This window comes from Amphibalanus amphitrite, unplaced genomic scaffold, assembly GCF_019059575.1.
Source record: "Amphibalanus amphitrite isolate SeventyFive unplaced genomic scaffold, NRLGWU_Aamphi_draft 001210F_arrow, whole genome shotgun sequence".
NCBI lineage: Eukaryota > Metazoa > Arthropoda > Thecostraca > Balanomorpha > Balanidae > Amphibalanus > Amphibalanus amphitrite.
The window spans coordinates 12,453-38,660 of NW_024882704.1; the positions used below are offsets into that span (position 1 = coordinate 12,453).

Consider the following 26,208-nt stretch of genomic DNA (forward strand, 5'->3'; position numbering starts at 1 on the left):
GAACCGTAGGAACATAGGTTACGGATGAAGCACACCCGTCCGCTTGGTCTGTCGTGGTTGAACGCACATGAGCCATGTCATTTGACCCCGAGCTCCTTACCTCCGCGGGGCCCCTGCCGTCGAGCGGGGAGGGGCGGGGCGGGGCGGGGATCCAGCCCATCCAGGCTCACCCCCGCACCCCCTCTCCCCGGCGACCGGCCGCTCAGCTGCCTGGACAGAGGGCCTCCCTGCCGGAGCCACGTGGTCACTCTGTCCGCGAGCTGCCTCGGCGGAGCGAGGGCGCGCGCGCTCTGCGAAAAGCGCGCGGGTGCAGAGGCGGGAGTGAGGGAGTGGGGAGTGTGGGAGAGTGTGTGAGTTAGGTGTTATCTACAGGTGATTCAGTGGTCTGCAAACTCGAGGAAGACTGTGACAAACCGTCAACTCCAGGAGTACCAACGATCGGGGTCTGCGCACGGCGTCGTCGCCTGTCCGAGCGTGTGACGGACAGACGCCGTCCTGGTCCGTGACGTAACCTGTCACTTTTCGTGACGGAAGCTGTCACGATGAAGGGTGCCGTACTGCTGGAGGATGGCAGCCGATTCGAGGGGGAGCTGTTCGGCTCCCTGGAGCCAACCTCCGGCGAAATCGGTGAGTAAATTGTGATGTCTGCCTATTGTGCCGCGTGTGTCAGCGTAAACTGAAACCAAAACGTTTTAGACCGGTCCAAGACTACCTGACCGGTGCTAGATACGACACTGTGTGCCAGTGGACTCGACAATCGACATCAACACACGACGTTGCTCTGTAATCCGGTGCACAACTCACAAGCAGATGACTCGAGAATCTGAGTAAGTATTATTTATGCTAACGTTAAATCGCTCCTCTCGTATTCTTCTCGTCGAGATGCCTCGAGCGATCTATATTTCGACCTTAAAAGGTCATGTTAAAATTTGACCTACGGTCAAGGTCATTGCCGGACCGGAAAAGGTCATGCTGCTTATCAATCGATCCGTATCATTGAGCTGAACGCATCCGAAGTGTTTTCATCGCCCTAGCATGACATTATCAAAGGTTATTGTCAAAAACTTGTGGAGGCCTTTCATGACGACCGTAAGGTGACCTCAGGGGCATAACAGGCGTCAAGGGTGCAGGCCGCAGGGTGCAATATTCCGAGTCAATATGCAATCTGTCATAGGTATTACCGATGTTTTAGCGTGTTTAGAATGACTTTCGTCCAAAAACGTCGCAGCTCAATTTTCGCCGCATTGACTGATGGAGCGGTAATAAAATTGATTTGCCCTTAGGCCACCTTCGTCGAAAATCTGGGTAAACGTTTTGTACATCCTGTCACTCATATCAGTCGCTGAGCGTTTCAAAGCAATCAGTTATCCCGTGTCGGTGGGTGTGGCGAGCATGAAAACCTTTCGTGAAGCTGGGTCAGTTGACATGACTTGGTGACCTGACCTTGAACGACACGGGTCTGGAATGTTCCCTTGTGCAGAATAAGGTGCAAATGTTCCCATGAGCAGGAAAAGATGAGCCAAAAACTGCAGGACGGGTCTGAAAATTGCCCGGCCCGGCGCGGGTTATCGGAGGGGACAGCTACCTGGTCTCCCTCGTTGTTTTCCCCTCGTTTAGTTTACGATTTGCGGGAAAAATGTGGATGCAGATTCAGTGTTTGGTACCTTATTTTAAAGACCCGGGTCAGTCGGTGGCATGAGGTCAGGTCGAAGACCTGAAAGTTGATCGGCATATTTTTTATAACGTACCTCGGCAGCGGGGACTGGACAATGTTTGTTTGGTTGTATGTACGAACTCGCTTGTTATACCTACCCAGGTGCGTCGAATGCCACCTATGTACATATTTTGTTCAGACATGTCACCTCGAGTGTTGACTTCAGGTCAAAGTCAGGACAAATTCGGCCAGACTTTGTCTAGAGCTTATGTTTCATGAAACCTAAGGGGGAAAGGCAAGGGGAACTTCTTGTTCTTATATTAAAATTAGTTACACATGTGTTTCGGGAATAATCCCCTGATCACATCATATTCGCCCGGCCGTTTTTGGTGACCACGGTCGGCCGCGCATACTCATAAATTTTTGCTATTCTACGTGAGACTTCGCTCGCTCCGCAATCTTTTCGAGATGGCTGTGGCCACCCCTTCGACCTCGATTGTATTTGGATGTTGTTATTTTTATATGGTGTGATCAAGGAATTATTCCCGAAACACACGTGTAACCACTTTGAATAAAAAAGCAACACGTTCACATTACCTTTCCCATTTATAGGTATCAATACGTCTATGAAATAATGATGCGTAAGTGCGTCCTAATTCCTATAGTTAACTTCCGCAGACATAAATGTTTTCGGAAAATGTTAAGGTTACTCGTAATTCCTGTTATCTGTCGTTACTACTTCTTGTTGAAAACGTTTAGCTGCCATCTATTTATTTATGTAGGTGTGCTTGCTTCTAAGCTAGCGGCGTCCACACTTCCGTATAGGCTCTGGAGTCTGGACTGGAGTTAGTGGTTTCGACACTCCTCGAGGACGCACTCGGTATTCTCTGCTGGCGTTGTGTAATATTTACATAGCTGCGCTGCATCACTTCACAGCTATGGCCGTATACTATAGGCGCAGTATTGCGGCGCACAGCGCACTATATGCGCCGTGGCTGTGACGGAGACGTATAGGTCTGGTACTGCCAAGGCTAGACTGCCAATACTGGTGTTTCTTCTTTATATGGCCAACTGGTCCGGTCTGGGCCCGGTAGGGGGATCTGAAAAAATGTTCCTAACCATGGTTTCCAGATATTTCGCTCATCGTCGGGCAAAATCGGTCCTGAGCCCACGTCATGATTGCATCGGTATCGGGCCTATGTCGCTGTATGACAATGAATGAAGTCCCGGGCTGACGGTTGAGCCACGCGATACTCCAGACGATGGTTTCCGGTGATCAACTCGTCAGTCGAGCAGGGCACAGCCCGGGCTGTTGCCAGGCCTCGGGCGTCGTAGTGACACGACTACATTTCAAATACACCTAATGTTCCGATAACACATTTCCTTCTGTCCCTCAAACGAGTAGCTATACGATTAAACGGTCCGCACTCTGCGCTTATTGTCGGTGTTGCCCTTTCTGAGGTCATTATTCTCGGGTCAAAAACCGGTCGTTAAACACGGTTCACTAATCAGGAGACATCGTCCCTTTTACGGAACAACTGGTCCTGTATCCGGGAATTGTGAAGGTCATTTATCTGGACCCTCCGTTTATCAGGTTTATGTGACATTAACCCTCATAAAGCGCGAGGTCGTTTTTTTTTTTGTCCCGCTTGTGTTACGTTGAGGATCAAGGTTCAGAACCAAGCTGAACTCCTAACTGCCCTCGGTATGCTACAAGTACACAATGGCAGTCGCTTTTTAAAAGGAAACAAATGGCTTGCTTACAGAAACAGATTGTTTGAATTAAATCAGACCGGCTATCACCAGGCTTTTTTTTTTGAACATTGAAGTAAATCAACCGCCAGTAATCTAACGCGATCTGTTGTTGTCAGTGTTCCAGACGGGCATGGTGGGCTATCCGGAGTCGCTGACCGACCCGTCGTACCGCTCCCAAATTCTGCTGCTCACCTACCCCCTGATCGGCAACTACGGCGTTCCCGGCGGCGACACGGACGAGCATGGCATTCCCAGGTGAGAGCTCGGCAGCGGTGGTCATTTCGTCACACCCACGGCTGCGTGGTAGACGATATCTTCACAGGTGCATAGCATAATTTTAGACATAATATGCGCATCCCGTCTCACAAAACGTTAAACAGATAAACGTTTTAAGTATCAATTAAGTGTGTGAAGCAATGATCAGCAGGGAGTGAACTGATAGGTTGACATTGAAAACTTAGTGATAATTGTATGATGGATCTTTGTGTAACATATTTAAATGCTATCAATCATACAGAATGAAAATTGGGCAAAAACTTTTTGCTATACATCATTTCCAACTGTTTATGTTATCAACCCTTCATGTTGAACTGTGCTCAGCTGATAATCGTCTATGTGTCGTGGACAGGTTTTTTGAGTCGCACCGGATCTGGCCGTCTGGTCTGGTGGTTGGTGAACTGTGCACCTCTCCAAGTCACTGGAACAGCCGACAGACACTCGACCAGTGGATGAAGGAACAGGGTGTCACCGGAATCACGGTATGGGATCGTGGAGTGGCAGGGTCATGGGTCACAGTGTCGCTAGTCATGAGTCGTGGGTCATGGGTCATTGGTCATGGGTCACGGGATCACGGATCGTGGGTCATTTTATCAAGGGTTTGTCGTGGGATCATGGGTACATGTGCCCCAGCATCACGGGTCGCGATTCCCGTAATTACGAGGTGGCTGGTCACATATGACACAGCTCAGTGTTCACGGGTCACTGCAAATGGTCAGTGATCCGTGAGAGAACTGGAGTCGGAGGCTGCGGTCACTGGATGCTGATCACTGGAGCAACGGCTAGTGGAGCCATAAGATTTCGCCTGAAATGTATGCTAAATAATATAGTATCATGTGTGTTACTAACGATTAGAAGATGCTGGAAGTGTAGAGGCGACCTCCACGCCTAGTTCTGCGTTAATTTGTCAGTGTATCCCCTTACGTGAGTTTCCAGTGTAACATCTCTTCACCACCGATCTTCCATAATGTCGCCATTCTCTCGCTCTCATGATCTCTCGTCCCTTTCCACAGGGAATCGACACGCGTCAGCTAACCAAACAACTGCGCGAGAAGGGAACGATGCTGGGAAAGATCGTTCCCGAGGGCACGGAACCGGCTTCTGTGCCCCAGGATGACCCCAGCACTCGTAACCTGGTGGCCGAAGTCTCTGTCAAGGTTGGTAAAAGTTCAGGCAGTTCGTCTGTCTGCTAACTAGTGTTTCCGCTTGGATCTTTTTTGTAAGTGAGAGGGACTTTGGATGTAAATGCTGATTAAGAATACCTACGTTTAAGTTATTCTGTTAATATTGTATTTGATATCTATATGTTTTCAAATATAACCTTATGTTCAATGATTGCGAAATGCAAAAGGTTCCAAAATTAATTACAAACGAAAATGTAATTAATTTTGGAACCTTTTGCATTTCGCAATCATTGAACATAAGGTTATATTTGAAAACATATATATGTTATAATGCTGTTCATACAAGTACTTCGCCATTTACTTGTATTTGATATCGACCAAATGTGGCGGCACATAACTAATCGCTACGTTCTATTCTATACTGAACCGACAACTTTCCTCTTTGCTGTAAGACTGGGCCCGACATTCATTTTGTAAGCTGCGGCGCCCTCTAGAGAAGCGTGAATACACCACCCTGTCACCTGACCTCACCCGGTCCTCCTGTCCCCAGGAGCCTGTTTCGTATAACGCTGGTGGCACCCCCTACATCTGTGCCGTCGACTGCGGCCTCAAGTACAACCAACTGCGCTGTCTGCTGAAGCGAGGGGCCAGGGTGGACCTGGTGCCTTGGGATCAGCCGCTCGACCTCAACAAGTACGACGGCTTCTTCGTCAGCAACGGACCAGGCAAGTTGGCTAGGGATGTCGGACTAACTGCTGGTCGCATGAGTGGCCAGCTGGCAGGGCAGAGGGTGCTGAAATACTGATATTTCTAAATCAGGCCGGACATTCGCAGACGATATATTAAGTCTTTCTTGCATTTATTTCCTGGATTGAATACACTTTTCGGAATTTATATGGATAACCGATGTGAATGTGGACATTGGTCCATTTTTACGGATATCGGGATTCATTTTCTAAAATTCGTAACATGAATTCTGAAGGAATTGTGTCCCATGCAGCTCAAAGTTCGTTGGTTTTTGACACATTACATCCCACCTCCAGGCGACCCCGTGAAATGCGCCACCACCGTGTCAAACCTGCGTGACCTGATGGCGTCCCAGGCCGGCTCCAAGCACGCCAAGCCCATCTTCGGGATCTGCTTGGGCCACCAGCTACTGGCCACCGCTGCTGGCGGGCACACCTTCAAAATGAGGTCAGTTCAGCTGATTCAGCTCGCTGTTTACCTTTAGACCAATATGTCTGAGTGCATTTCGACAGGGGGACGGCTAATGTCAGTGGAGCAGGATTAGGTGCCGATGCAAAGGCTACAGCTCCGATAACCATCGCATTCATGTGATATAGCGATGGGGTGGACGGTGAATACATATATGGACCACTATGGTGGTGGATAATCGGAAAGTGATTATGAAGGGCAGATATGGATTCTCTTCAAACTGCGTGTACGTTTTTTTAGGGCAATAAATGTGGAATGCATGTTTTCTACAAGCTCGACTCAAGGTTTTCGGAAACTCTGATAGCAATCGTCCCCATATGTATAGTGTTTCTTGCTGATTATAATGCGTTTCGGAAAATGATTTATACAAAGCTAGTTGAGACCGGGCTGCACCGCATGTATCCACTCCGCCTTCGTTCGCTGTCAAACTGTCATTGGTTCTGTCATTTAGCGCTAGCGGGAATCGATGCCATTATGCCTGCGGCGGAGCGGAAGTGCGTCGTAGTGCAAGATGGCACCTCGCTGAGGCTAACGTGCGACGCAGGCCAACGTTTAGGCTGACGGGTTTGTGACAGCCGACTCCATCTCATTTGACCAACACTCGAACGGTACTCTATTGATTGTGTAAGGCGTGTTCACTGTTCACGACGAAATGCGTGGTGTGCACTCTTCACAGTGCACAATACATCTTTATCGCAATTTACATGGGACTATGAAAACTCTTCCTTTTGACAATTTGCAGCTCTCGGCAAATACACGTGATTTAATCTATCTACCATGGCGTGGCTTAAGTATATGAAAACACTTAAAAGCGATTAGACTGCATAAAACGATATTAAAATGAATTCACTGTTCGAATGGCGATTGCGAATGATTCTCACAGCGTGCATTTTTGACATTTGAAAGCTGTGAACTTATCAATTGTCACGTCACGCCTGCACGGTATAAAGCGACTCGACGCCACCCCGTCACTAGCTCAGTTGGAGTTGGAACCTCGTCCGGCCTACAGCGTTGAAGCCCACCGCAGCGATGGCGTCCTCTGCCTCGCGTCTGCTCCTGACCGTGCTGGTCTCTCTGGCGGTTCTCTCCGTATCCGGCGTCACCCCCACGCCGCCAAAGACGGTGAACCCGCCGCTGGTGAAGCCCAAGCTGCCGCTGAAGCCGTACCCGGGCCTGCGGCTGCCCACTTGCCAGATCTGCACGAAGTGGTGCCCGCGCTGCCTGCTGCCCGGTAACCCGTTCGAGCCGGTCGTCTGTACTGCTTTTTTTCCCAGCTGGTACTTTGACTTCAGCCAGCAGCGCTGTGTGCGCTTCATCTTCGGCGGCTGCGGAGGCAACGCCAACCGATTCTCGTCAGAGAAGGAGTGTCTCAACGCCTGCAGAAGGTTCATTTTCCCGCGCAAGGGATAAACTGAACGACAAGCCGACGGGACTACCACTGGAAGCATCTGCCGTGAACGATGCAAACTGTCGTGACTTCTGCAACCTAACTTCAGTCGCTGAGAGCTGCGTTATACAGAAGCAAATGATATGCTGTTCCGCGACTGGATGTAATTTTAACCGTCTTCATTTTGGATTCCTTGATCCGGGATATACTTTACATACATTTTAGATGCATAGGTAGTGTACACACAAATATAAGCATAATGTACTAGATAAATAAATGCTCTCTTCTTCGTAACCGTTTTTTGTGGGAATTGTATGTGTTGTTTTATTTCATGTGGGTTTTATGTTGCTCTCCAGAAAAAAACGGACTCTTTAATTACGCTTGCCCTTTGCAACATTCTTTGCTCTTCAGTAAACAAAACACTGATTCTTTGATGACGCATTGGCCTTTGCAACAGTCTTTTATCGCTCATCGTGCTAAGAAATTTTGAACCCATTACACAGCACTGACTATTGGTTAAAGCACCATTGGTAATACTCAGTCGTAGAATGTGTATCTTTTGTTTAAATCTTATCAACTGAGTCGTAATTTTGGTCAGTCAGAGGGCTGGCTGGGGGTAGGGGGGGGGAGGCAGTACATACATTTCTTAGTGTGTGCGGTGGCCCTTTACTTAGGGGAGTAAAACATATCAATTGACTCATGACTGCAAGACTTAATTTTTACAGGACTTCGAGTTATGAGTTGAATTTTCAACGAGGCAATGCTAAACTGGTATGCCGAAGCTTTTCTGCTGCAATCGTTGATATGTATTATAGTTCGTTTTTTTTTAAGTTTGCCCCTCACTGTAAACGTCTTTTTGAACATAGCACGAGAATTGCTAGCTGAATTACTGAGAAAACTGGTTGGCGCACACTGATTTAACCAGATTTCACAGACGATCAATTTCATCAAATTTATTTACTATTTCACAGACTCGTAAATCGTATCTGTCAATACCTACAGCCCCACAGGGATAGACGACTTCTCAGGAATTATGTCTGAACTAATAAATAAATTGCACGGCGCTTAACATAACGTTAAATTGTCGGTGTTCAAAACTTATTTTTGAAAATATTATTCATATCTACAATACAATGTGCGCTAACCAGTTTTCTCAGTAATTCAGCGAGCAATTCTCGTGCTGTGTTCAAAGAGACGTTTACAGTGAGGGGCAAACTTAAGAAAAACGGACTATCTATATTACTATTTGAGGAGGGTGCGTCTGTCCGTTACCGAGGTCCCGACTTGGTCGTGCTTTGCGTGGACTACAGGCCAGACCGTTGCACCTAGCCCGGTGAAATTTGCACAACTCATAGATCAAGGATGCGCGACGTGCCTTTGATGGGTCTCAGCTCGATCGGATTGGTAGGGAGCGCGTGACGTGTGCTCAAAAAGTGCAAATTCGCGTCATAGACTTTACATGTATAAATCGGCTTGCAAAATCGGGCGAAAATGGCTAAATTTGCCCGACACGGGTCCGATCCCCGTGCAATATCTCGGTAACCGTGCGCCCGATCGGCACGGGGAAAACAGCATAGTGTACAGAATTGAACGGGCTATTGAATGGTGTGCAATGCAGAGGATAGCACGCGCCACGTGCACCGGAGAGGGCACTTTTATTTGAAAAATTGCGGTTTTTGAGGGATTTTGGAATTAATTTTATTTTTAGGTGACCGTTAAATGGAGCGAGTTGAATCAACGCCTATTTGCAAGAGAAAGGTACCGCCTCTCATATAAACATTGTGAAAAGCTGATTGATCCAAATCAAGGTGGTGCAAATCACAGGAGAAAATGGTGTTTGTCAATTTTGTGCCACTTTATTAATCACACGGGGTTTGCTGCATAACCTGATACCTTTGGCAATTGAATATGGTACCATTGGATAGAGCATTCAATTCTGTCCAATATTCACTCTTCATTTTTGCATGATTAGCAACAGTATCCTTAAAAATGTAAATGTTCCAAACCATTACATTGTCATTTTTAGCGAAATTCATCGATTGCCCTCAAAAGACTTCACGCCAGTTTTCGAATCATTCTAAAGTAGAACGCATGATAATACGACACGGGCACCTCGATGCGATAAAATGCTTGGCCGTCAAAAAGCAATCGAACGAAATGGATATCTACCAACCAAATCGACACAGACCAACCCAATACCCACGGGTCAAAAAATCCCCCCTTCGCGTTGCGGAGCACGCGGGTAACCCTTGTAGGTACCTACTATGCATTTCAGACCCCATGAGACCCCGTTTTTCGGCGATAATTTCTTCAATTTTTGTCCAATTAGCTCGAAATTTTGGCAGACGATGTTTCAGCTCAAGCGCCAATTTTTGTCAATTTGGTCTCTTAACAAAATATCAAAATTTAGAGCACTTGTCGTTGGCTCGTAATGTTAATCAGTTTTTGCACCCGGATAGAGGCTCGCTCGCTACCGCACCAGATTGGATAGGAGCGCTGGCCAATCACGTTACGCCGAGCTCAGCTTGACTCCGCCCACTGGCCGTGACCGTGATGGGTCTATGCCGCTTCAGTCGGTGTCAGCACCGCGGAGAGGTCGCAGCGGGACCACGTACTGGAGACAAGTGAAGCTGGCAAAGTTGTTTCGGGACGAAAGCCAAAAGATTATCCGTTCGAGGGCATTTGATGTCCTCTTTTCCTTATTTTGGTATTTAAACGTCGAACCAGCTCAGAATATTCAGAATGATCAGAATCAAGGTAGGATCTATTGGAACGGAACCGGCCGTAGAAGGAAAGATGGATGATGATGAACTCTTGGACTCTGAACATTTATTTAAGCCGGAGTTGCACCTATCTCATCGTCAGGTTGGGTCAGGTCACTACGCGATTACCTATAAGATCATGCGTAAGCCTCTGCATGACCCAAAAATATTGATATATTGGGCAGTGTCAATAAATGTTTCTGAGGAAGGCGCAGAAAGCAACAAAGTAGGATGAAGAGTCTCGGGCACGGCCGATTGCCTGGGGCATCGCTCCAGCGAGACGACCGTATTCGTAATTCGTGAAGCGGTGCGGGGCGCCGGGTGGGGCAGAAGCGTAATGTGTCATATGGTAGAATGTCATGTGTGAGTAATATTGTTAACCCGGCAGTTGCTAGGGTATTTCGCCAACCACCGTTTGCTGGGGGGGGGGGGGGGGCGTTAAACGCCCCCAGCCGATAACTCGAGAACCAATAAGCGCAGCGAAACGCACGAGGCGGCAAACGAAAAAAACGCGACGAGACGCATCAGATGAGTACTTCAAAGTTGAATTTTGAGGTCACAGGTCGGGTCAAGGTCAGTTCAAACACCTGACATCGGGCTTTCAGTAGCATGGACTTCAGGACTTCGCAATGGGCGCCTCTCGTCATAAACTCTGTCAAAACGGTGCACAATCCATCATATGAGGTCTACAAGAGTGTCAGCTCCATGTAGGGGTCAGTCAAGCATAGGTCAGGGTCAAGGTCAGGTCAACCGGGTAGGCACATATCCCCGAAAATCAAAACTGATATTCACAACCTGTGACACATGTTTTATGGGCAATTTGGGGCGTAGAACACGATGGTGACATTCATTTTTTCATATGTGTACGTGTTGGCTCAAAAAATTTCATTTAAGAAATGCCTGTATCATGGTCGTGAAGTAGTCACGAGAAATTGCCAAGATTCAGTTCAAGATTTTGAAAAATGCGGAACGATAATCAATAATCGAAGATAACCATTTGATTGCTCAAGGTATTGGCAGTCTAATGGCGTTTACGGCATGTCTGTATGTCTATTTTGTGATTTTATATGATTTTTTGAACATGTGCCATTTTTGGTCGAAAACTCAGAAATCATGACATCACTAAAACCTCGATATCTAAAAAAAAAATTCCGACCGATTTTTTTGAAACTTTGTCACAATAAACTTCAATCAATTTCCTACAGGTTCCCAAAATTTGGCGCGCCTGCGGCGCGCGGTTTTTGTGCTATGGCCCGGCAAAAAAATGGGGGCGTTTAACGCCCCCCCCCCCCAGCAACTCGCGGGTTAAGACGTGCACAGAAATAAATAGAATTGTGGCAGGCGGACGTTGTGCACTACATGAGAACGATCATCAAGAAACACGTATCTTTTTGTAAAACTTATGTAACAGTAGGTATGTCCTCAGTGGTGAGGTAACTATCTCTAGGCTTTTACTTTTCATGTTTGCATTTCAACACACAAGATCTGGGGGTCAAGTTAGTCCGGCGACCTCCTCAACCTAAGTCGATGATAAAATGAATTAGTCCTGAAGGTGTTCATTGTTCAATGCTTATGCTGCACCGGGATGATATAAATCGATCACGCCGGCATACATTCCTAATCAAATTTCATATATCAAACACATAACTGCATCCTGTTAATGGTGATTATATTTTGCAATTAGGACGTCCGACGTAGTCTGACGCGATACGTAATTTTATGCAAGCATTTGAAATCAACAGCGTCTTTTATTAGCGTTTTTTTTTTCACAAGCCCGAATCTTGTGTGGAAATAGATATTTTTTTGTGGCTGAACAAGGTGTACGTACATTTGTGATAAATACAAAGTCGAGGGCTTCAGCTAGTGCGTTACTTATGCGCGCTATTTAGCTCCTTCGATGAAGTTGCGGCTGCAACGACAACTGCACGGCAGCCACGTTCCATGCGAGCCGCCCCGGTGCGACAGCTACTGCCCCGCCCGCTCCACGCAGCCGACTGACCGGCCAAGGTCACCACCCCGTCCGCCGGGAGGGCGGAGCTTAATGGTCACGTGTTTGTGACGTCACGCCTACGTACGGATAGCCTCTACTCCACTGCCGGATTTACGGAGCCGATTTTAACATTACGAGGCAACGACAAGTGCTCTAAATTTTTATATTTTGTTAAAAGACCATATTGACAAAAATTGGCGCTTGAGCTGAAACATCATCTGCCAAAATTTCAAGCTAATTGGACAAAGATTGAAGAAATTATCGCCGAAAAACAGGGTCTCATAGGGTCTGAAATGCATAGTAATCGTTTATATCGTCGTAGTGGCAATTGATGCCAAGCGAACTTTGTTTGAGCCTAAATCGAAGTATAGAAATGTCCGTTTCCACCTAACTTTTCATCATTATATGCTCCGTCATTTATTTAACAGAAATTTCATTATCAAACTGACTGCGACTTTCGAAGAACGCTGCTTATCGAAAGCTCCGTCACGCTTAAAGTTCAGGGGCATTTCACAGCCCGGGCTTCAGTGTCATCTATGAGGGCCGAATCGTCACCGCACTGCTGCCGCAGTGGTATAGTTAAAAGATGTTTCAACGTGCAATTAATTAAGTGGACACCGGACATCTGCTTTATGACGTGCGATACACTTATTTTATTATTCATTGTTCGTGAAATAAACGGTAAGCTAAAAAATCGGAACGTTAACGTAACAATTTCATCGTTGGCCATGAACCATTTCATTTAATAATCCTTTGTCACTTCAGGCGACTCTCGTATACGGACAAGACAATAATCTTGGACAAGCTTTCACATCCTTTGGCACAAGAAATAATTGGTACCAGAGACTGCAAGCATGCATCAGGTGGCATGGGCATGACAGGTCAATTTCAGGATGTTCTAGTATTTTTAAGACAAGTCACTTCTCAAAGGTTAGGTCACCGGACGTCGTCGGAGGTAAACATTTTTGTTGAATTAATGTAGTGATTATAGGTAGATAACAGACATGCTTATTTCGCCATCGTTTTGCTTCTCATCTTAAAAAGTGTCGAAGTCACGAACAAAATGTTTTACGCAATGTAAAACTCGGAAAGTCGAGCAGTCACAATACGTTTTCGAACAATACCTACAACCCGTCGGCATTGACATATTCGTGTCTTATTTACCTTCGAAAGGGGCATTGCTTTTGAGACCGTGATTATTTCCTGGGATTCATTTCACAAACTTCGCCACGTGGTGGAAAGTGGATCACTATTTTATTTCAAATCCCCATAATTTTTCTTTCGAGCCAGGGCGCCAATTCCTGATATACACCGGCGCTAATTTTCTTTTTTCCCTTTTTTATAAAATTGTGTGTTCTTTGTTAGTTTTGTCATTTTCTACCTTGTTTTGAGAAGCATATCAATTAATTTCAAGCATTACTTCTCAATGAATTTTCTGTAGAAATAATGACGGCCAGACTCACTTTCACAGTTGCCCTTGCTCTGTGCACGCTAGGGCCTTCTCTTGTTCAGGGAAGAAGTCTAGTTGGACATGGCCAGATCACTGTCACTCTCGAGGACCTCTCCCGGTCTTCAAACAGTACTGTCATCCACAACGAGACAATCACTGGCCCGGAGGACATCAAAGCTGTCAGTGAGACGGAGAGTACCGAGGCCAGCATTGAACCTAGCCCTGAGATCAGCACAGAAGCCGAGGGTGAGGCTATCAACGACGGGGTTAGCACCGAAGCCAGCACCGATTCTAGCATCCACATCAGCATGGAGGCTAAGAGTCAGGCTGAGGGCTCTGACACTAACACTGGTGATAGCTTTGATGATAGTGCAGAAGCAGGCACCAAACCCAGCGACGAAGGCAGCCCTGAGACAACCAAAAGTCAAGCTGAGAACGACGAGACTAGCTTCAAGACCGACACGGAAACTAGCAACAATGCTAGCGAAGAGGCCAACTTAGCGGCTAGAAATGAGGTTGAGTTTGCTGAAACCAGCACCAGTGCTACCTTCGAGCACAGTACAGAGACTGAGGCAGAGGATGAGAGTACTGAGGCAGAGGATGAGAGTGCTGAGGCTGAAGCCAGAATCGAAACTGAGAGTAAGGATGAGGGAGCCGCGACCGGCACAGAATCCAGCATCCAGGTCACCACAGAAGCGGTGAGTGAGGCTGAGACCACCGAGGCTAGCACAGATGCTAGTTTTGAGGTCAGCACAGAGGCTGAGTATGTAGATGAGATTTCCGAAGCTAGCGGCAAGGATAGTTTGAAGATAAGCACAGAGACTAGCAGCCAGCCTGGCATAGAAACTAGCACACATGTCATCACAGAAACTAGCAGCCATGTGAGCGCAGAGGCCGAGAATGAAGCTGAGAGCGCTGATACTATCGCCGAGCTCAGTATTGGAGCCAACACCGAGGTCAGCAGGAGCACAGAGGCCGAGAGTGAGGCTGAGAGTGCTGAGGCTGTCACTGAGCTCAGCACAGAAGCTGGCACCGAAGTCAGCAGTAGCACGGAGGCTGAGAGCGCTGAGATCAGTTTAGAGATCAGCACCGAGGCTAGCACCAAGCCTAGCGACGAAGCCAGTACAGAGGGCGAGGTTACCATAGAGGATATCGGGCGTGACCTTGAGACTGAAAACGAGTTTGAGAACATTACGCTGAGTGTTGAAGACGACACTGAGACTGGAGGTGAGGATGGTCACGTCGAGTTCAGTACCACAGCCAGCTCTGATGTTAGCACCAAGGCCGAGGGTGAGGATGAGAACGACTACATAAGCGCCAATGATAGCACGGAGCCTGGCACAGGAGCCGAGGACAGCGGTACCGAGAATGTAGAACATGAAGACAGTGAAGCGGAAAACACTGAAGATGAGGATGCCGAAGGTGCACTTCACCTAGACGAGTTCACTTCAACTGAGGATAACTTAACGACATCTGCTGAAGAGGTGACCGATAGTCCCCATCCAGAGAACTGTCAGGAGCCCGGTTTTGTCGAGTGCCCCGCCTGCCTGCAGCCGGGAAACCCCAGGCATAATTACACCTGTGACGCCTCTGCCCGCAACTGGTACTTCAGCTACAAGGATCAGAAGTGTGTAAAATTTATTTACGGTGGCTGTGGCGGTAACTTCAACAGGTTTGACAGCAAGAAAGAGTGTTTGAGGTTTTGCAGTAAATACATCGACGAAGATAACGAAAGCGATCTAGCTGAAGACTACTTTGACATATTTAACAAGATCCCGGATGGACCAATTGCCTTCAAACCGGAGGGTAGAGTGAACTATAGAGGGTTGCTATAAATGGCGCGCACCCTTAGAGGTTGTCTCTGTCTTATTTCACTTCTAGTTATTGAGCGAAATATTTCTTTGATCGGTTCTCCTGACTGCAAAGTTCGGTCTAGTGTGATACCAGTCCGATAAATTGTTTAGGTATGCTTGACGAGTGCGCACGAATCACAGCCATGTGTTATCGAAACAATGCAGTTTAATTCTTTGTTTCTATAAGATACGTTTTATTGTGTCTCTCTTTTGATGGATTTCAGACTTGTTTCCTAGGATATGCTGCAATAAAGAAAACAGATTGACACTTGACAAAGATTGACAAAAATTTGTTATCCGAGGTATAATTATCAGGCATTTGCGTATTGAGTATTTTTCTTCTCAATGATGGGTTTGACACATGAATCATGATGTGATCTCGGGTAAGGTCATGGCCTCACCTCACAACATGTTTCCAGAGGAAATACAGTCGCGCTGCCCCCCCCCCCCACAGTGACAGATTCTGAGATGGAATTCGAAGCCCAAACCACAAACGGTCGCTGTGCGGCCTGCGCTGCGTGACATGTCGTAACTCAAAGCTGCTCGGATTTGTGACCCAGTACTGTGCTGCGGTCCTGACCACGGCACAAGAAGCAGGTCCTACGCTCGCGTCAGGCCGTCAGTGAGATTTCACTTTTGTGTGGCATGTGACGCCCGGCTGTGCTCAGAGGCGCCCGCCAGCCGACGATTTCGGTGCATCTGGGACAGTTGCGGCTCGGTGGGCTGCCATCGCGCATGCGCAGTAGCGGCAGAGCCTGCGCGACATCTGGTGGCGCTGGAACGCTGGAGCTCAGCGGTCGGGAGGAGGCGGCCGCAGTGGGCTGGGCACTGGCAGGGTGAGAGGAGGATAGATCGGTGGGAGTTGAGACGCCGCGCAGCGTGGTCGAGTACCTGAGGAGTGTGCAAAGGTGTGTTTGTCGTGGTAGCGATGCTGTGGTACGCTATGATTGCGGTGACTCTGGCGGCAGCGGCGGCCGATCCGCTGCCTCAGACCGACTGGAGCAACGTCCACTACCAGCTGGTGGAAGGAGGACACGCCAAGCCGGGCAAGGTGCCCATGCAGGAGTATATCGTCGTACAAACACTCGACAAGCTCGGCATCAGCTTCGACCGGGCGGGAAGCACGTTCGAGGCGGTGATGTACAAAAAGTACGGTCCCGATTGCTCGAAGCGTGTGCTACTGACGATGCGGAACACGATCCGGTGTGTGAAGGAGCAGCTAGACCTGGAGAGGATCGCCTCTCTGGGTACTGGTCAGCTCCAGGCTCTGCAGAGCGGTAACCCGGCCACGCTGATCTGCCAGCTCGTCCACCTGGACGGCGTGGTCAGCTGCGCCGAGGAGCTGCAGAACAGCGGCAAACTCGCCTGCACGCACGACAACATCATCGCCAACGAGGCGCGCACGATCGCGGCGGCGGCGCGCGCGGCGCGTCACCTCTGCCGCGACTCTGGCGAGCTGTTCGGCCGCGGCCTGCGGCAGCTGCAGACGTGCGCCGCCGAGCCGTTCCAGCGCTACAGCGGCGCCATGGCCGACTGCATGCAGCACTTCCAGCAGCTGATGGAGGAGCAGCAGGTGCGCCAGCTGGTCGGGCCGCAGCAGTCGGCGCTGCTGGCCGACTCTCTCAGCGCTGTCGAGAATGTAACCGAGAGCTGCCCGGCGCTGGTGCGGCTGGCGCAGTGCCTGCCTCCGGCGCTGGCGCATTGCTCGCCCGTGATGCGGGACGTTGCCACGGACGCGCTGCGCGAGGTGGTGTTCCGCGGCCTCTGTGTAGACAGCATGCAGCAGCCGGCCGTGCTGGAAGCCGTGGATGAGTTCGGCAGGCTCAACTACTACGGCTCTGCCAGAGGCGCGGCGGCGGCTGTCGTGCCCGGTGTCACAGCAGCTCTGGCGGCGGTCACCACTGCAGTGGTGGGGGTGCTCCGGAGGAGCTGAGAGATGAACAGAAACTCAGGGAATAGGGTATACTGGAACAGAGTTGTTGGGCGCGACTGAACTCTGAAGCCACAGTGGAAATGAAGCGCTCTTGGCTGGACCAAGCGTTTCTTCGGACACGACATAACGATTGTGCGTGCCGAGGATGGGTTGTTCGGAAGTGATTTACCAACTGATGGAGGCGTCGATGCCTGAAAGGCCGGGAACTTTTCCGTGCTCCTTACTACCTGGAAGTGTTGCTGTGGTCGGCTGGTCACGAAAGGCGTTCTGTCTGAATGTGTGAATCATGGACCGGGCATATTATTCCAATAATTGCTAGCATTGTATCCATGAGCAGGGACATTTGTATTTGCACAAGATCGTCGAATCATCGTGCCTGGACGCTACTTTTTCATGCACTGTGCACATGTTACGATTGTGAATAGCCTTTGAAATGCAATGTTCCTCGTTCAATCGACACGGTAAATTTTGTCACCGTTCTGTGGTCCGATTTTTTTTTCCATGGGGAGATTGATGGTTTTGCTATTGTCAATTGCATGACTAAATTATGACCATGCGTTTTTGGAAGTACCTGCTTTGTCAGTAGCAAGCCAGGAGCAAATCAGGGTGTATTCTCACTGAGTGAACCTGTGAGAACAGACGCACACCAGGGTGTCCTATATCATTAAGAGCATACCACAGTTGTGCATTTTACCTGAGGCTCCCATGCATTATTAGTTCTGCATTCTGAGGTATCACTCTGACTCTTTGTAGCGATAACACAAGTCTCAGAATTGCACTGTTTTTACCGCATTTGGGATCCAAAGAAAATGTCTTACGCAAACTCTCGTGAAATAGGTCGATGACTTGATATAAAACTTGTTCCCATGGACGTGATATGTGGCATCTGTAGTTGCGTGTCACACAGTTGGGCGATTTAGGACACACTATTTCTATACATTTTTCCGTTTACACTTGAGCCGTTTCGACACCGTAGTTATTGACTTAAATGCGTGCATTTGCCGTTCCTGATTCCGCTCTAAATCCATGGCTGTTCCATGCTGGCACCTTCATATTATGGTAGAAAGCCTGAAAGGTGCCTAAGTAGCATTGCCTAAGGTAAGATAAGGTATGACAGACATCAGAAGGGCTGTCCTACAAACTTACCAAACGGTGTCAAACTCTGGAAGTGACTGTGCGTTTTTTATCTTGTATGCTTATCAGACGGTGAATAGCTGTGGTGCCTATAAACTGGACAATGTCGCAAAGATTGAGGGCGATCGCTATTTCAACCAGTTGATACACTTAGCCGTTTGTAGGTATATAAAAGGTGATTGTGATGTAAATAAGTGTGCTCTATTGTGACACGTCAACCCAAGCATATGTTTGTTTGCCAGGCTGGAATATGTATACTTCGGTGATTGAAAAATAAAAAGTAAACATCACATTTTATTTTTCACATGGGTGAACAAAACATCACATGGATGAAATGTTTATAATTATGGCCAAATATCTATCATAAATGGGCTGCTTTGGTCCCAATTACCTGTGCGCTGTGCCGTGTACATTTAATTCCATGGGCAAATGTCGACTTGTTCTGATAACATTCTTGTCGGAACGTATACCCAGGTAAATAAGAAGCTGCACAAGTTCACTCATCAGTCATGGAAGTATTTATTTGCACGTAATTAGGTATACGTCAATCATTACCCTTTATGTCAATACCTAATAAGGCCACGGCCGTTGGTACCGGTGCCATTCTGCCATGTTTACCCGTTATCATACTGTTCTGTTGTGCGGTAGCATGCCATTATCTACCTCAGTCCAGAGATGCGACACATCATATTGGACGTTTATTTCAGTTTTACAGCTTTCTTTCTTGTTTTCCTTATTAAGCACTAATTGTTTTGTGACGTCGGCCGATGCAAGTATTATTTTTCCTTGCAAGATGGCTTAAATGAGCATGAAAAAATCGTTTCCCTACCCAAGTCATCAGGTCAATTGGTACTCTGAGGCTGAGCCACCCCTTGAGTCAGAAGTGCATGGACAATAGACATGTGCTGTGTAGGAAGTAGTTATCATGCAAAACACTTAACCCTCGCCGGCCGAGGGGGGGGGGGGCGGGTGCCGCCCCCCCCCCATAGGGTTTTTTCGCGATAGCTCCGAACACGCTGGCGATAGAGAGCTGAAACTTGGCATACCTGACCTTTGATCCAAGCCGCATCTTTTGACACCAACCGCATTTTTGGGTCAGGTCAGGTCACTGACCTATGACGTCATAAGTGAACCTCTGCACGGTCTTCAGATGTCGCAACTTCGCAACGCCCTCACTGCCAGAGGAGATGTCACAGGGAAATGAAACTTGCAGGATCTCGTATCCATTATGTGTCTCACAACTTGTATATCTCGGATTTTTCCTAAAGGTCATATGAGGTCAGGTCATTTTCGTGACCTCACCATTATAAGTCAATGGGGAAAAATTCAAACTGCTATTCTGGCGCCGGGAACGATCTCCAACTATCTCAAGCACACAGAATCGTGATTTGATGCACTCCTTGCAAGGTTAGATGCGTCACTTTTGCAATGTTGACCTTCCGTGACGTCATTTATGACGTCATCAAGGTCATATTAGTTTTTCGTCAATAAATCCCGATCAAATTGAGCTAGCGAGTCGGGAAAGCCACCAATGGACTCAGGAAGACCTGCCGAATCGAATGATATGCGACATGACCTCTTTCGACCAACTTCGTGACCTGGGGGTGCTGACCTGACCTTGACCTGAGGTCAACACCCCAAGTTGACCTGACCCGGACAAAAAGTATATCATTCGACGCGCCTGATCAAGGCGAACACGATGCTGCCAAAATCGCGGCTCTGCGGCCGTTTTTGGCGAAGTTATTCACCAAAAACTGAACCGTACCCTGGGGCACTTGACCTGACCTCAGAGGTCACCGGTTGACCTAGGACCTTAAAATCGGGTACCAATCTCTGCGTCTCGTAACGGCGCACACGCTCGTTTTTTCCGCGACGCGCTAGCTCCACCAGGGGCGAAACGGCGAGGGGGGGGGGTCGTACCCGCCCCCCCCCCCCCTCGGCCGGCGCGTATGTAGAAAACCAATAGGTCCGGCGAGGGTTAAACTTCTTTATTTTCGTTGCTGTTTTTTTTTTTGTTTAGGGCAGAATTGCTATTGCATAATTCCTGTCCTCTCTTGTCATAAACAGTTCAGCATAATTCCTATCTTTATGGTTCACTGCCGGCACTTGCAAATTTGCACCATATAACGTGCAACTTTGTTATAAAGATATAGGACGAGCGTTTTGAAGTCGTACTCTTTGCAACTTTTATTGGTAACTACGTGTGCTTTGACCCTACTTTTTGTAAATTTGTTAACGACATAATTGCTAGGCACTCATTCAATGAAAAGGATGGTTTTCCGTTCGTATTTTGACTCATTCAAGAGGTTTAAGTGCGAAAGGTTAAGAGGGTCTTATGAATCCGCAACTGTGTGATTCAAAAGAAGCTCTGCTAGCGCCTAGTTTCGCTCCTGACTTGTGACTAGGGGATCACACTGAATGCCTGACCGGTTATGCTTAATCACATGAGCTTAGCACTTTCTTGCTCTCTTTTTATCAGCACTTTCAGAGTTATGCCGCCTGCTGGTTTCATCCGCTTCGCTTACATGCGAATGGGGTTGTACTCGTCTTTTTTGTGTTATTTGAGAGCTACGTCTTTCAGAAGCTTTGTCTAAGGTCTTTGTCGCCATTGTTTCAACTTAACTAGGCATTGGTAAACATGGCAAAACATGCACCCATGTGTGCCTTCCTGTTGGTTCTTTCAAATGGCAAAGCAATCACATTTAGCGACCGTCTGTTTTGTCAAGGTGAGCGGTCCAAGAGCCGAGCTAATAGCTTTTGCAACAGTGGATGCTCGAGTCTGAAAAAGGTGCCCCGGGCCGTACGAACACTCCAGTTTTTGTCCCGATATACGCAACAACCCGACTTGACTAGAAGTAACGGCATGGTGCTTTCAGCTAAGACTTGTTTTGCAACACGCATATTTACACTTTCGAAAAGAGTTGCGATATCTCTACAGCTCTACACAGGAAAGGGTATCACCTTCTACAATTTTCGCACTAGCTTATTTGTGCTGACTGCTGCCATAATATCTCTAAGCATTGAAAATAAATGACTAAGAGGCATAACTGAAAAGTTTTTCCAGCCTGCTACACTTTTAAGTTATAGAGGTCATGGGATCTGTGTCGCCGCCTTCCATGCTAATTAAGTGCGTTGCATGCCCCTGCCCAGTCATTACAAAACTCGCTTCGTCGGCTTCGCCATTGTTTGCGGCACATTGGAACTAATTACGAGGACTGCCATTGTTATCACGTAGTTGAATGGAAGATGTGAGATAGGAGTAAGAAGAGATGGTTTCCCTTCTGTAAGAAATGCGCAGGACACTCTCACCGCAATCAGTTGCGCTGGTGACACTGACATAAGTGGTTACGGTTAGTGAAAAGCAGGCAAGCGCTTTTGCTGCATTGCCTCAGTTCTCCCGTGTGCTGAAGGAGGTCTTGCGCGGCGCCGTATAAATCACGTGCCCTTATCCCTTACGAATGTTTAGTCCATGCTGTCTATTTATTACCTGTCCCAATTGGTCGGTATTGATCGATTACAGTAAAATAGATCAATCAAAAGCCAGCTCCAATTTATGCCACATTTGAGCCATTCCACTGAATGCTTGAAGAACTGAATCCACTCAATCTATCATATGATCTTTTTGACAAAAAATTAAAAAAGAAATAAAAATAAAACAAAACATGGATAAACGCAAATTCGCACCACGCATCTGTCTTTGTTGCCGAGGCAGACGAGCTCCTCCGCATCTGATGGGTCTTGGTATCCGACAGAACGCTCCCGGCATCCACCGCTGTGGATCCTGCCGCTACTCTCAGCACTGCTTCCTGGCGTTTGCTGAAAACGCCGAGACGATGGGCAGAAGTGGCCGTGGATCAGGACGGTGCGTGGGGAAGGGGTGGTCAGGCTGGTTTGCTCGAGGTAGATAAGACGAGCCAGGCTTTAAAGTTTGTGAAAGTTTTGATTATCGAGAGCTGGAGCCCAGTTGGGTGGGTTTAGAAGGGCTTGATGTTTTGATGGTGTGGGTCAGGTGAAGGTGAACGCGGATTACGTTCTGTTGGGTTGTCAAGAAGAGGTGAACTCGATCAGACACGTCAGCTGATGTTACCGAGCTCAGCTCTCTCAGAGTCGGTCTGGTGTGTTTGAGCTGGGTGTGGCCGGGTGGGCGGGACCGGTACAGGTTTATGCTGCCCACACAGTGCAGCGTGGCCGTGCAGGTCTGGCCTGGTTCGGTCTCGCCCGGCCCCCGCTGCACTGTAGGCCGGCAGCCTGAAAAAGCGCTAGAAATTCCCCCAAACTGACTGTCCGCAATATGAACAAAATAGATATCATTTAATCCCAAATTGATCGAAGAATACGATTCCGATGCTAGTTTTGCCCTAAGGTCAAAATTGAGGTCGTCAATTGTCACCAAACACAAGACAATTTAGACTCTCTATAGGCCACTACATTTACCGATTTTAATGATGAACTTTAGTGGTAATTTATTAGTTGACCAATCGTCGTTTTGAACGAAATTTCCTGTCAGACTAGTTCAGGGCACTGTTGTTCACTGTGCCAACATCATTCTGACATATTGCATCGCTTTTCTGCAAGATAAGCTAGCCGTTTGCAAGCAGCTGCAAGACGTAATTTAAAATCATATCCAATTTTTTAATTAGACTTTTATAAAAACGTTATTTCGAGCGGCTAAAAATGAACATTTTATACTAGCCTCTGATTACTCATCTTTTGTTCCATATAGGTGCTTTGCTGCTTTTCCCTGCTACTTTTCGAGGTATGCGCCAGTAAACCACATGATGTAGGGGCAATTGTCACCTCGCCGCTCTACTGAAGGCCCGGCGCTCTTTAAAACGCTGGAAGTTGTGAAAAACAAACGCTTATAATCTAAATAAAATATATGTCCCTGAGCTCCGAATTGATCAACGCACACAATGCTGTCAACATTTCTGGGCCAAACTCAAAAATTCAGTCATTATTAACCCCTAAACACAAGTCAGTGATAATCAACAACAACTTGCTCTTTAGTTAGACTTTTTGCGAAATGTTATTTCGAGCCGCTAAAAATGGCCATGCCATACAAACCACCAATCATCTTTCTGTCATGCCCTACTCGCAATTTTTGCTAATGCCTGCTACTCTTCGAGGTCACGTGACCTCACCCTTAAAAGTGAATGGGGAAATAAGGAAACTGTTGTTTTTGCGCATGGAATGATTTCAAACTATCTCAAGCACACGGAATCGTGATTTTGTGCAGTCCTTGCAAGATCCAATGCTTTACTTTTGCATTGTTGACCTTCCGTGACGTCATTTATGACGTCACACCGGTCATAGGAGTTTCTTTTCAATAACTCACGATCAAATTGAGCCAGCGACTCGGGAAAGCCACCAATGGACTCGGGAAGACCTCCCGAATCGAATGATATGCGATACGACCTCCTTCGATTAAGTTCGTGGCCTGATGGGCTCTGAACTGACCTTGACTCGAGGTCAATACCTTAAGTTGACCTCACCCGAACAAAAAGCATACCATTCGACGCGCCTGAGCCAGGCGAACGCGATGGTGCCAAAATCGCTGCTCTGCGGCCATTTTTTTTGCGAAATTATTTGCCAAAAACCAAACCCTACCTTGGGCTTTTTGACTTCACCTCAGAGGTTACCGGTTGACCTGGGACCTTAAAATCGGGTATCAATCGTTCCGCCTTGACACGGCGCACACGCTTGTTTTTTCCGCGAGGCTCTAGCTCCATTAGGGGCGAAACGGCAAAAAGGGGTCGTACGAACCCTCCCCCCTCGGCCGGCCGAGGGGGTGGGGGGTCCGACAATAGGTCCGGCGAGGGTTAAGCAGCCCCACTTCGTTTTTAGCATGTTTGCTTGTCACTGAGATCAACGACTCAATCACAAATAATTTCTAGCACTTTTCCGGACCCCCGGCCCAGTGTGCGCTGTAGCTGAGCCAGGCTGAGCCGCGCTGCCGGGACCGGGATGGGTCGGTAGTGGTACTCGGTGGGCTGACCAGGCCGGAAAGTTTCACTGGCCCTCGCCGGGCCGCGGACCCAGCGGTCAGGAACGGGCACAACCGGCGCCGCCGGCGGCCTACCGACCTCTCCGCGCGGCCGGCCCAGTCGGAACGCAGTGAAAGTCGCCTGTGCTGCCAGCTCCGTCGTGGGACCGCGAGTAGCTATCACCGACTGCGCGCTCTAGAGCGGCCGGATTTCAGACACGTGAAGCCCGGCTCGTGACCTTTCCGGTGTTGGATTAGGTACTGTAAGAGGTCAACGCGTTAGCTGTCGACTGTGACAGCAGAGTGGCAGGCAGTGGGTGTCAGGGAACGGAGTAGCAACGCACTCGCCTCGTGGCAACGTTAGCAGAAAGACAGCTCAGAATGCATGCAATGTTGGACAAGTGAACATTGACGGTGTTTTTATCGTCCGGATGTCTTGGATTCTCTTTTCGTTCATCTCTCATTTGGTGAATGTTTTTGTCTTCTTTTGTATCATCGCCAGCATTCCTCCCCCGATTAGTGCAGTACAACCGCCAAATGCCACTCTATCTGGTGAATTATCGGCTGCCTGTCATTCCCACTGCCTCACCGGAACCAGACCAAACCAAAACCGGCAGCTCTGGCACGGGGTAATCCAAGACACCGTGACCGCGCCGTACCGTGGGGCTTTCAGTGCAGGTAGCTGAGCTACACGTCTCTGTCACGTAACGGGTCACGGCGGATGGACGGTCGCACTCGGCGCGCTACATCGGAACTGCCAATCGGAAGGGCAGTTTCGCTGACCTCAATAGGGGCTGATGGGGACCGTGGGGATTTGGGGTCACTGGTCACCCGTGGTAGGTAAAGGGCAGGACGGGCCAGGGGGCCTGTCGTGAAAGATGGGAAAATGAGGAGAGGTCAGATAAATGTTGGTAGTTAGTACTATAATATAGGTATATAGTTATACTGTTCAGTTATGGTGAACTTGATGAAGCGTCAGGCGCATGACCGTCTATCTGCATAGCGCGTTTTGTGAATGCTGGCAAATAATATTATTTGGGTTAGAACGACTCGAATTAAATACACCGTCACAAAATTAACTTTTTTGATTTTTTTCAGAAATTTAATATTGATTTAAGAGTAAATTAAAATTATTGAAATTAATGATATGACCGTTAATGTTTGTATCACTTCATTACTTCATCGAATCCAAAGAGGGTGATTTATTTAGCCTCTATTAGCGGCAAACATTCGCGGTTCAGCAATGGGCTATTGAGCGGCCGCAGCAATTCAGGCACCGCAGGCATTAAACTACGCGATAACTGAGGGCTTAAAGGGACCCTCCCACCTTCAAAAAAGTTAATGAATTGGCATGAAAGTGATGTCCCTTGGTTCAGAAAGAGCGAAAACGAATATCTACCAAATTTCACCGAAAAATATTCACTGGTTTTCAAGATATTAGGCTTTTACTTTTGTTTACTTTTTGGGATCTCCCCTGTTACTAGCGACTTTATTTGGAAGCAATAATTTGGCAGCCTTAAAGTGCGGCAGACGTTGCGCGCAAAGCAGCGTATACCACCACGTGTTAACGATGGTTTTAGTCTAAGATTTAAAAATCGTTAGATCTCCGCTGACGTCACAAATTCTAAGGGGGCATTCCAATGCATTAGCCCCTTAGAATCCGAAAACTGCAAGTTTGAAATTCCATATCTT

At 47.9% G+C, this 26,208-nt stretch overlaps 2 protein-coding genes across 2 annotated transcripts in view; both read left to right on the plus strand.

Annotated features, from left to right (window-relative positions):
* The first annotated feature begins 246 nt into the window (after positions 1-246).
* LOC122371145 (CAD protein-like) overlaps positions 247-26,208 on the plus strand; it is a 117,663-nt gene continuing 91,701 nt past the window's right edge. Inside the window, exons 1-6 of the mRNA XM_043347276.1 lie at positions 247-627; positions 3,526-3,664; positions 4,038-4,167; positions 4,699-4,842; positions 5,360-5,534; positions 5,853-6,003. Of these exons, the coding sequence (XP_043203211.1) occupies positions 543-627; positions 3,526-3,664; positions 4,038-4,167; positions 4,699-4,842; positions 5,360-5,534; positions 5,853-6,003 (824 nt within the window). The 5' untranslated portion in view covers positions 247-542. The remainder of the gene's footprint in view (positions 628-3,525; positions 3,665-4,037; positions 4,168-4,698; positions 4,843-5,359; positions 5,535-5,852; positions 6,004-26,208) is intronic.
* Positions 13,610-15,743, plus strand: LOC122371147 (flocculation protein FLO11-like). Its single transcript, XM_043347279.1, has one exon. It carries the CDS (start codon positions 13,610-13,612, stop codon positions 15,446-15,448), a length of 1,839 nt encoding a protein of 612 aa, XP_043203214.1. The 3' UTR covers positions 15,449-15,743.